Here is a 12,445-nt window from a genome sequence, read left to right on the forward strand (position 1 = left end):
TACTAAGCATCTATCCAGTGTTTTGGTATAACCACCATTCAAAATCTGTTCTGAACAGATTCAGCCTGATTAAACCTCATGTACGCTTACAGCTTTGGCACTGGTCACATACACATCAGCACTGACAGTGCCAAAGAAACTGTTATAACCTTACAAAATTGAAAGAAAACAGGTTTCCCCTATCTCTCACTCTAGTGATGTAAGCATGGTTTGTCCCTACAGAATGCAACCAAGTGAAGTAATGCCCTTTTAGTTAGAGGTTGGACAGCTAGACATGAAAGAATCTGAATCACCATCTCCTTTGGCTTATATTCACTAGGCTCTGGGACGTTTACAGATGGAGGTCTTTTGATCCCTCCATAGCTTAAGCTGTTCTATTTTGTCAAATGAAATCCTGAAAGCAAGCAAATGCAAGGAATCAGAAGGATCTCTAGGGATCCAGTGCGCCCTTGGTGCCCTGAGGGACAGCAAATACAACTTAAAATTTTTTCTAACTTGTTTTTAAAAAGGAGACTCTCTTTATGTTACAGATCCTGGTACTTCATTACTCTACTGTTATGAAAATACACAATATAAATCTTATTTTCCTTTTCCCTGCAGATGAGAAGAGCTATCTTCTTCATAAAAGGCTTTTACAATGTGAAGACTATTACATCTGCCCTCAGTCTGTTCTAGACTAAACAAACATTGTTCCTTCAACCCTTCCTCAAAGTTCATATTTTCTAAACTTATAAGTCTTATTGTTCCTCTTTATGCTCTAATTTGTCAACAGCTTTCGTGCGTTGCACCTATAACTGGATACAGTTCTTCATCCAAGATCTCACTGGACAGAGAATAAATTTCTCTGTTGTCCATGACACCTCTACTAATTCGAAGCTTGCTGTTCCTGCACTACAGCCAAAATGTTTATTCTTGTCTGACTTGTCACCCATTACAATCCTTCATCCTCTTCTGTCACCCTGTCAGCTAATTCCCGTTCCACATTTATTCTCCATAACACAGGTCTTTAACACAAGTTTCCTTTCTCAAAGCGATCTGAATTCTGATCCTACACTCAGAAATGCATTTAGCCCTTTTCTGTTTGCCATCATTGGCAAATTACAGATATCCAGATTTCTTCAAAATATGTAGGCAGGCTCAAAATTATCTATTTGAAGGTTGCTTTTGAAATCCTTTCTATTTTGGTAGTATGAAGTCCCAGGAACTTATTTTCAAATTTTCAGTAAATCACGTTTACTACGTTATGTTCTTGTACAAGACGATGTATGATAGGACAGTGTTTTACATAGCTTGGCATTTATTACTTCATCTTCATCCACTGTCCCATGAAAGTACTTATCCTGGCAAACTCTGACCTCTGAGCATTAAGACAGTTTAACATCATCTTGGTATTTCCTACTGTGTCTCTCACTAGTGGTGTGTATTATGTCTTTTATTAAAAAAATGCCACTTCTGAGGGCCTTGAGGCTCCAGAAGAAAGGTGGCTACCTAAATTACCACTACAGATTTCACCAAGTGTAAGAACAATGGTAATCTAGGAGTTGCAACGTTGTCAAATCCAAACCACAGAGACTTTGTGCTTTTCTAGTAGACTCTTTATAATAATAATAAAAAGTTCAGCCAAGAGTAGGCTCTTGGGACTGAACCAAATTTGTATGTTCTTTGGAAAAGGGTGTGTGAAATAAAGTTGTAACAAGATCTTTTATTTTAAGAAGTTCAATTACAAGTACATAAACTATTTCTAAGGGAAGATTTAAGCCTCTATAATAATGAAACAGTTTATTTGAATGGTGAGTTCTTTCAGAGACTTTTATTAGTTTGCTTTTATTCATGAAAGATGGCATTAAAGAATGAACATGATTTTAATGTACAGTAGAGTATGGACCAAATGAAAAGTAATACTTGACTGCACCCAGCAAAGAAGAGCCACCTCCCCTTAGTGGACTGAGCATTTGAAAGGAAAAAAAATAGCATCAGGTTATTTTCAGATCTTTTCTGCTTCCCACCATTTATTCAGAGGTATTGCCTCAGGATATGGATGATTTTAAACATTGACATTCCACCACACCCCATAATATGGGTTACAGCAACTAAACATGATAGTAAAAATTCAGACGCTGGCAAAGATTTATACTCAGCTGACTGAACCTGTAGGCCTGGGGAACTCAAGGGTTGTAACTTTGGTGCTTTATTCCATGAGGTGTAACAATTATCTTTGTTTTCACATATCTTCTATAGTGTTCCAATCCTCCTTCTACTGCATGAAAATAAGTTTTGCAATCACATTAAGCAAAATAAAAATAGGGCTAAAATCTTAACATGAATTGTACGTTTGCAAAAATACAAAGACAAAGGACTTCTGAGCTGGAATAAAAGATCTTGAACATAGACATATTATACCAAATCTTGGTCTGCAATCTTCCATGTTTTTGTAATTTTTTGTACCCTTTCTTGTACATTTTGTACTTTTTTTTATCCGTGAAACTTTTTCCAAGATCTTCATATAGAAATATAGCTAATGAATGCTTGAATCTTATTGGCACGCACATTCTTCAGTTACCCATTTGAGCCTCTTCACTTAAACTATTACTGGTAATACTGGAGTGGGTTTAACAGCTTTGTTCTTTAGTCTCTATGGCATAACTAATCAAGCCCATGAGAAAAAATTATACTACTTCTGAAGATGCAATGAAGATTGCTTTCCTGTGCTTGTTCAATGCACAGGTTTAATTTTTTCTGGAGTAGAAATGAAGTCATTAAAAGCAGTGTAGTAACACTGTATTAGATAGACATGGAAAAACAAACAAACAAACAAAAAAAAGAGGATCTCCAAGTGTCATGAAACTGTTTTTGTTATGTTTGAATTCTCCAAACTACTTTGACCACAATTGGGAAAACACCGCTGAGTATCCCACACATATTATTACTTTAATAAAACACCAAATGCATATTCTGTTAGATGGTCACAAGACCATTTTAAACTGATAGACATTGATAATATATGTGCTTGCTTAATCTGAACCCTTATATTAAGCTGTTTTTCAGCTTTAAATTAAATTTTCCGAAATTACAAAAGAATGTGTGAAAATATGCCTTGATACCGCTTTTAAGAAATAAAAATCGTTTACAAATTTCTTTATATTTACCCTTAATTCAGGGGAACTGAAGGCTCAATTTCAAAATTTCCTGTCTTCCTAATGTTCAATATTAAATGCAGGATAAAATTATCCTCTCATTGATAACCCTTCATATAGTCTGATAGACTAACTCTGCAAAGTTCCTGCATAAGATAACAAAAGAATTAAGGAAGAATCCAAGCAAAAATTGTCAAAATCACACTCCAATAAAATCAGCCAAGTGTTAGCCTCATGAAAATGCAAACAAAGCAGACTGTATCTTGGCTTATGAATTATGGAATAGGAGAGGACTCTAATTACAGAAATACGAATCAGACAAGGATTATAGATTTTTTTCAGAAGACAAAAAGTTCTGTAAGATCTTGAACTATAAGGAAAGTGAGAGACTTGTTTCAGAGCACACACTTGTGACCTTCTTCCAGAATCAGACCTCTCTAATGGGTCTTATAAACCAAATCCTGTAAAATGTGTCCTACTCTGCAGCCCTCTTTCCAGTAGAACCTCTAATATTTTGTAGAACAGTAAAGGGGAGAGGAAGGTCACTGAGAGGACAACCAAGAAAAAGGATGTGTAAGGAATATGCCAAAAAACTTCTGCATCCTGCGGAGAACTGCTCCTCATGGTTTAGTGCAAACACAATACTAAGGAATTCTCATCAGTTTGTCCATGCCCACATAACCTGCTCCTCCAGACTCTCACACGGGAAAACAGAGCCACACACCAGAGCTGCTCAGGAGGTATCAAATGGGAGGGAGATTCAGTCAACTTGGGCCTTTATGCAGGACCTCAGCACTTTAGCTTTAATCTCCTGTGGCAAGGGAGTGTCATGTTAGATATAGACCTTTAGCCAAATCTCAAATTCTTAATTTCACCCAAATCTGGGGCTTTATTTTAATGGAGCTTAGTTGATCTATATAAACTGAGATTGTGGCGTATTGTTTAAATCAGAATTTCATGTCCAGCAACTGGGTAAAGTAAAACCTGAACTTGTGAACATGGAGGTCCAAAGGCAGCAATCTAAATTTCTAAGTGCTCAACCTAAGTTTATATTAGATTTAACTTGTTATAAACCATATCCAGCATATTTAATACAGGACTGGTTTATCAAATTAATTTAAAAATATAAGAGAGTTCAGAAGAGATCAACAAATACATTTGGGTAATCCAAGTATAGATTTTAAAGTAAAGTTCAGAAGCACTAAACAAGCAGCTTGCAAAATTGTAGATATTTGCACATTACAAAGACCAAAATCATAGAGAAACATAGTCAGTGCACTGCTTTAAGTTCTGCCGCTTGCCAATTAAAAAACATGGTTTGGGCTGTTTAACAAAAAGCAGCAGAAAATTCTGAAGCTTCTAATATGATTACTGTGAGTATGGGAGACTGGATGTGATGCAGCAGCATATTCAAAAGTAGCTCCCCTCCCATTTTTCCTTATTTTCAGCCAAGGATAAGCTTTGTTCATACTTCTCAAAGCTATTCTCTTATTTTCTGCTGGAAGTCTCATAGGTTCATTTGCTTGACCCTTGTAACAGCATGAAGCATACGGATTGCAGAGCCTGCTTACCCCTACAAGCTCAAGCTTGCTCATAGGCATAGAATTTTGGTAGCATGTGTCAAAACATCTTTCCTACACAAGTTGCAATTTTTTAAAAGCTTATGACAGGAATACTTTTTAATAGGAGAAAGTCCACACTTCGCTGGTAAATCAGAGAATGGGCAACCAGACTTAATTTTGTTTAAAATAAACATTGACCAATTAGTTCACTTTTCTCTAGACTCATTCTTAGAAATAGGATTGATTTTTTCCCAACATTAACTGGTATGTGGCAGATACCCAGGATCCGGCAAGGGTGATGAAAAGCCTGGCAGACCTAAACCGAAGTAAAAATGGTATCTAAAAAAGGAAAGCAATAGAGTGAATGTAATTGGCAAAAGGTACAGTAAGGATGACTTTTCTCTGATTTAATAAGAAAGCGTTATCATCTATTCAATGGCCCAGAAAATCACAGACATGCACAAAAAAAAAAAAAAAAAAAATAATCTAACAAAGTCATTCCACCCAAAAATTCTACTTATTTCTGAAAGGAGAAAAAAATATGTGAGAAACACACACATCCATGAAACATTAAAACCTGTTAGTAAAGGACAGATTATTAGGCTAAGATACTTGCTGACACACACCTTGATTTTTTTGAAACTTCTTGTAGTTACAGGCTTTTCAAGATTTTAAGAAACCTATACTTATCTAGAAGTGAAATAAAATGGGAAACTTTCAGAATGACTGCTATCTCAGAAAATAAAGGAAGAGTAATATTATAGTCCTATAATTATCATTACTTCATGGTGAACAACATATTTACTCAGCTGTAAGTTTGCATGTAAGATTATTGTTATCTCTGGTATGCAGGAAGAACAGAAAAGAACTTTTATACAGTGTATAATTGACAGACCTACAGCAGAGCATAAAAGAAAAACTTTTCAGATTACTTTGTAAGCAATTTACAAGTGTTTTCTCTTGAGTTCTATTCATTGGTACAAGAATGTATGAATTTTCTTCACTAAGTCTTCTGAGCAATAAGAGACAGAGCTTCAGGATTTAAAGAAAACTGCAGTGCATATCACTTAAATTACCAAAGAAATAAGTACAGAATTATGCCAAAAATGAAAATTTTAGAAATAATAGTGCCTAGGGAATAGTTTCATAGATAGAGTGGATGTATTTATTTTACTGTCCTGTTTCTGTATAATTTGGATGCTTTTGCATAGTTAGTATTAATGTCAACTTTGAAAACATGAGAAAAAAACATCCTGACTACATTTTACAATCATGTTTAGTAATTCAATTCTGAATTGAGAATAAAATTGCTTCAGTAAACCATAGATTGTTCAAGGCTGAAAATAACTCCTTAAAAGGAAAATAGACTAAAAGTAATTAATTTACATTCAAATTTCAAGCAAATATATATATTTTGCTGCATTGGCACTGAACAGCAACAATGTAACTGTATTTGGAATTATTTTACATTATTAAATGGATATGAATTGCTAAAAAGAAATAATGGGAAAATGCAGAAATTAACTTGGGGGTTCACTACATCACTAGACCTAAGCCCCCAATTCTCCTGACATCCCCACCCACATACACACAATTATTCATGACCAAAGGCCAAAACGTACAAGAACTCCAGAACAGACAGCAATATTTTGGTTCAAGGTCACTTTCAGTCATTTCTTCGGTTCTTGCTTGTATGTCCTAATACCCATATGCTGTTGCTTTCTGATACTGCAAAAAGTGCCCAGCTACACTGGTACTGTGCTAAATCTCCTTCTGAAGGGAGAGAAAGAAACGGGTGTGTGGCATCTCAGACACACGACTATGGCACATGTTAGAAAAGGCAGGCATCTAGAAATGTATCTGCACTTCAAGCAAATTATGAGCGGGTGGATAATGGTCCATAATTCTTGTTAAAGTCTTTCCCCAGTTTGGGAATGGATTGGCTCCTAAGAAGTTTCTTTCTCCCCCAGTTTATAACTTGACTGACAGAACACAAGTATCTTAACACCAGCCAGTGGTGTTAGATATACTTCAGGAAACGTTTGGAAAGAACCCGTGTTATTTTTAGAAAAGAAAAAATGCTCCATTTATCATACCCATTCTAACTTCCAAAAAATTAAATATTTTCCGTGCAATGGTGAAATTCCCTTCTGTTGACAGAATTTTCCTTTCTGTTGGCAAAGAAAGGCTACTTTGAGCAGATTTTGTACATCTGCTACATCAGGAAAAACACCTGCTGAAAATTTTCAAGTTTCCCAGCAAAATTACTCTCTAAAGTAATTCAGCATCTAAATGGCATATAAGTTTTATGATACTGTACGTCAGAATAATCTTGTTTAGTTTGCCTTTTCATGGAAAGATACAATCCGTTTAGTATGTCAGTGCACTGTTATAGCAACTTAGCCTGCCACTCAGTGATTGAAGTGCCAGATAGAGATAAACATTTTGGGAAATTAAACATCTTTTTTCTTCCCTTCATTATCTGAAATGGCAAAATGAAGGCAGAAAAGCATTAGAAGCAAAATATTTAGAGGAACATCTCCTTAACACTTCAGCAGGCAATATAAATTGCCTGCCTGGTTTTATTAAGTGAGAAAACAGCTAGTAACTCTGCTAATCTCATTGGTATATTTTCAGAAAAAGCACTTTGTTCTGTAGGTTATTCTTAACATCACTGCATAGAATACTATAGCAGCAGGCTCATACAAAGGAATTCATATGGAATTTCTCTTGACAAAACAAGTAGCTGTCAAGAGTTGACCATTTTAAACTAGCACCAATATTTTTCAGCACATGCCTGCCTCTAACCTCGTTTACTATGTTTCTTCTCTGCCACAGTGTTCTGTATTTACACTCCACTTTTCTTGTTACCAAATAAAGCTGTGTACTACATAAAAGCAGTGAACTTTCTCTAGGTTGTCTGTGAACAGAACTTCAAGCATTTAAAATTAGCTTAGAATTATTATTTCAACTCTTCCTACTCCCTGCAAGTGCTCCATTGCTTTCTTGGAGCAGATTTCCTTTGCAACAGAGCACACAGATGCTTGTCTGGGGAAGATCTGTCTTTTCGCTTGTCCTGGAAAAGGGACTTGAAGACCTAGCTAGGCTTTAGGTCATCATTTTTGAAGGTATCAGTTTTAAGGGGGTTTTGTGGGTGGGGTTTCAGGGTTCTTTTTTTTGTTGGTTTGTTGGTTTTTAAAGAGATAGTAGATTTTAGTTGGAAAGGAAGGGTGATGGAGGAACAACGCGTTACTTTCTCAGTTTTCTGAATTCCTTTCCGAACCTTCTGGACTGGAGGCCACTGATGTAAAGCTAGAGAGTGCCACCACGTGGCTAAAGGCTCTCTCGACTGGCAAACTCTATAGCTTGGTGATCCTGCAAAAAAATGAAGTGTTAAAACCGAATGGATCACACCCTGAAAAAACCCTGCATGAAGCAGGCTTAACTTCTCTGAGGAGGCCAAAGCTGCAAAAATGGGGACATGAGAAAGCAGTGGAGCTCTTACGCTAGCAAAAAACAAAACTAATGGATACCCAACGACCAGGAATCCTGTGTGCCAGTTTCCACTCCAAAGACAATTTTATGAAGAGATGCTTAATGCAAGTCTTTCAGAGCATAGGTGATGGAGCTCAGCCTCCCTTTACTCTGAATTGAATGCTTTAACCACAAGGGGAAAGGGGTACACTCTCTTTTACAGACATCCAGAGAGTATGCAGTGTTGGGCATGTCTTTTTATCTGACCAGGAGAGACAGACAGGCCCCTAGCCTACTGAGTAGGTTATTCTGTATTTTCCTCTTCAGAAATGTGAGCTTCTACAGTTGGAGAAGAGCATGAGGGCTGAAGTCACTCCTTTCAAGAAATTAAGTATTCCACACCATGATAGCATCACTACCATTCCCTTCTCTACTGTAATCCCATTTTAAAAAGAAAGGAGTGTCACTTGGCAACGTATATCATTCCTGCATAAGAATACACCACAAATGTCTGGCACTGTATCTGACAAGGTTCTAGATATGTAGCTGTTTACAGGCACCAGTTCATACCTTCCTGGAAGTAGAACCTTGTTATTTCAAATCAAACAGAAATACCTATAGTGTCCGTGCCTGCAGAACTCTTAACAGCTCAGCAGGGCTTTTTTTTTTGGCTCATTAAGAGTATCAAACCTTTGCTACTGACTAGCTACACAACTAGTTCTAGGTAGAAGCTCTCTGAATCTACATATGCTGCCTATGTCTTTTCTACTTATCATTCAAACATCCCACACTCTGTCTTTTCTAACAAACAGACCCTGCAGACGTATGCTTTTTATACCCTATCTACAAGGCATCTAGACTCCATGCTGTTCTACCTTTTTGCTTCATTGAACTAGAAGAATGTTCTACCAGTTATCTAGCCAAAAATTATTATTTATATAACAGCTATGGGAAAACAAGACATTTATATCTCAAATAAACAAGCTTCCATTTATAAAGACTTGAATCAGGAAGCACACAAGGTAAGATTCATGTCACCCACCTATAAAATTCTACATTGTAGAGAGTTGACCATTCTCCGATGTTAAAGAGAGTAGAGCCATCTAACAGGTGCTTGCTGTAGGGAAGATGAATCCTACCACTCCTGATCGAAGGGAACAGATCTTGACAGTAAATTCCTTTAGCTCATATTTAGTTCCTCCCAGAATGCGTAAATTCCAACTTTGCTGTTCAATTACATTGAATTTATCACAGAATTGTAAGATGATGTTGTGCTTCCTGGAGAAAAATATATGTTTAAAAGTCTAACGGATTTTTTTAAACACGTTTTTAAAAACCTAAAATGCAATTTATATATCCAATAGGAATACAGTTCTTTGAAATCCTATGCCTATGACTTGCACTAAGTAGGGAAACAATTCCTGTGCCATCAGAGCAAGGAGGGAAGTCAGGTACCGCTTTTTCAAAAGCTGGATACATTTTTGTATGCTGTTCAACTGGCTTGAAGGGAATGGCCAAGAAATTTAGTGTGTTATATGTTGTCCAAGCACAGTTTAACATTAATGGATGAATTAATCATAAGGAACTGGATTGCTATGAAAGCAAAAATTATGTGGAATCAAGGCAACAAGATGAAGTAGCAATACAAGAAAAAAAGATAGGTCTTATCAGCAGAATTGAATTCCAGATTAGGAACTGCAGCTTCCCTTACCAGAATACAAAGAGGCTGCCTGTGATTACAGCAATCAGAACCAGAAAGAGGTTATAAATTTATCTTGTCTGAAAGCCAAATGAGATGGAAAAATAGACTGCCAAGCACTGAAAAGCAAGTTAATGAACAGAGAGCAACATCTACAAATTTCCCAGCTCTGCAGAGATCATGCAGGACTTCTGTTGAATTTTTTGATCAAAATAAGGAAGAGGATACGGAATTATTGATTTCCCATACTAGGGGGGCAATATGACACCAATCTGAACCTGAGTCTTCAAAGTAGATTCCCAAGACACCTGAACAGTGAAACTTTCAACTTTAATGCTTAGTTACAGTCTGATTGTGAGTGTCCAAAACCAAACAAACACAACCCAAAATTGTCTGCAGAATTGCTTTGAGCAGTACACACATTTCTACAATCAAGGCATTAGAAGTCTGATTCACTAACCAACATAAAACTTCATTTTTTAAAAGCAAAGTGCCAAGATATATTTAATAATGCTGCATATTTACAAGCAAGGTACTATCATGTTCATTATTTTTACCTATGTAATCCTCAGCATGAAATTGAACACGCATAACTTCTCTTTACACCATTAAGAGAAAACAAAAAAGCAAAGCTTACTGTGTAAGGAGCCTTCTAGAAATATAAAATAAGACTTGTTTAAGCTCGAAGGTATAGGGCTGAAGCCTCACTTCACTTTCTGGACCTTTGAGCCAAGTACAGGACTGTGAAGTTACCTTGTCTACCTAAAGTCAAATCTCTTCACGGTAATTGAGAGGTCACGATTATCATGATAGTGGCAACTATCTGTTATATAGACCAGTGCTTACAACACACAGAGGAAGATTTACTTCCCACCTCCCTGGAGAGCATCCTAAGTGTCAGTCTATCTTGATGATAGATAACTATCCTCTCTTCCTGTAGGGAAGGTAAAAAGCTAATGAAGAATTCACAAGGTCAAAAAGATGACAGATGTCAGATACCCGAGTATAAATATGGAAAGTGTTCAAAATGTGCTGTGAATGACAGATTTTAGAGGGAAAAAAAAAAAAGATTCTTAGACAAAGAACCAAAGCGATGAGATTACATATATACACAGACCAGAAAAAAGTTTGGGTTTTGCACCTTTCCCCAGGTTTGGCAGTTTAAGCAAATAAAATTAATATGTAGCAAACAGCTTCTAGGTGGTTTCTGACACTGTGTGCGCATCTTCCAAAGACTCTTCCCTATTTCCATTCTTTGTAATGTCTCTTAAAAAAAAAAAGCAGTTTCTGCATGAAGTTCTTACAGAAAATGAAAAGGCATAATTTCGAAATGTATCTGATTATTTAATCACAATATTATCAGACTTTTACAGACATTGGCATTTCTTCTCAAAATATACAGCATGATCTAATATGTCATTTCCACCATAGCTTTGGTATGAAAGTGTTTAGAGGCGCAAAGATTTAGAACTATCAAAATTAACAATTTAGAATTTTCGCAACTAAAGTGAAGTAGTACATTTTTCTGAACATAATGTAGTTACATGCAAGACAGTAGGAAATGCTGTAAAATTATTGCAGAGAACTGACAGTTCTGAAAAGAGTCAGTTAAAAACAGATAATTTGTCTTTGGAAAGAGGGACTTCACATGACCACTGAAATGCACAAAATTACAGCTTACATGTTACTAGAGACTTCAGTTTTGGAAACCAGTTTACAACATGTACAGAAGTATTTTCAGGAATTAGAAGATAAATCTTAACTACTGGCTGTAAGTGCTGCAGTAGATTAATCTGATGGGAAACGAGGGGTGATGTCTGGGGAACTGGATCAAACCAGCTCTTGAATACCCCACCTAATGTGCTTGTGCAAGTGTATTTACTTGATGTCATGAAAGTAGTAGAGCTAGGTTATACAAGATCTAGTTCATGCAAAGAAAGCCACAATTCATATGGAATGTTATTTCCTCTAAAACACTTCATTAAATGTTTTTCATTGCATCTATGCATTGATGATTTTCCAGTATCCAGCTAGGCAGAAACAGATAGCAAAGAAAAAAATAGTTTAAATAAAGACTGTTGGGATTTGGGTTTAGTTCATAGGCTGATCAAGACTGTATATATTGGAGAAAATAAAACGTTTTTCATGGTCATGCAAACTGGTAATTTAGTCTGGGATGCTGAGCTCTGGCTTACAGCACATGCATAAGGAGACATGAATGCATTCTGCATCCTCCTACAAAGCCAGTGCAGTATTTTCCTAGATACTTATATAATTGTTAGACTGCATTTGCCAAATATACTTATGGACTCTTATAACACTGATCAGGAGCTAGATTTATCCTCCTAATCTTCAGCTCTGTTGCAAAGGCTCTTGCCTTTTGATAGAAAAAGAGAGACATTTCCCGATCCACAAGGAAGTTATGGTAGATTATTGCAAGTCTTGTGTAAATCTTCAGTTGAGCTTTTTTATTGCCCAGGTCCATGGCAGCAGCAAGTGCCAAATGGTAATAGCCTGCTGCATCAAAGGGATCCTGAAATAAGAGACACAAAGATAGTACCCTCTGTAGTATAACT

General features: G+C 36.4%; 1 protein-coding gene across 7 annotated transcripts in view; it reads right to left on the minus strand.

Moving 5' to 3' along the window:
* Positions 1-12,445, minus strand: part of SH3TC1 (SH3 domain and tetratricopeptide repeats 1) — a 59,735-nt gene that overhangs the window by 16,408 nt on the left and 30,882 nt on the right. Inside the window, exons 18-19 of one of the 7 annotated variants that reach the window (XR_005827757.1) lie at positions 9,213-9,448; positions 1,792-5,386 (exon numbers count right to left, since the gene is read on the minus strand). The exons of 2 other annotated variants lie outside the window; for them this stretch is intronic. Coding sequence is in view for 3 of the 5 variants with exons in the window: in XM_040593258.1 (XP_040449192.1) it covers positions 12,172-12,402 (231 nt within the window). In the remaining 2 variants the exon portion in view is untranslated. Of the gene's footprint in view, positions 1-1,791; positions 9,449-11,197; positions 12,403-12,445 lie in introns of those variants that run through there. 4 more of the 7 variants (XR_005827758.1, XM_040593274.1, XM_040593258.1 and 1 more) reach the window with 4 other exon arrangements.

This window comes from Falco naumanni, chromosome 1 (assembly GCF_017639655.2).
Source record: "Falco naumanni isolate bFalNau1 chromosome 1, bFalNau1.pat, whole genome shotgun sequence".
Classification (NCBI taxonomy): domain Eukaryota; kingdom Metazoa; phylum Chordata; class Aves; order Falconiformes; family Falconidae; genus Falco; species Falco naumanni.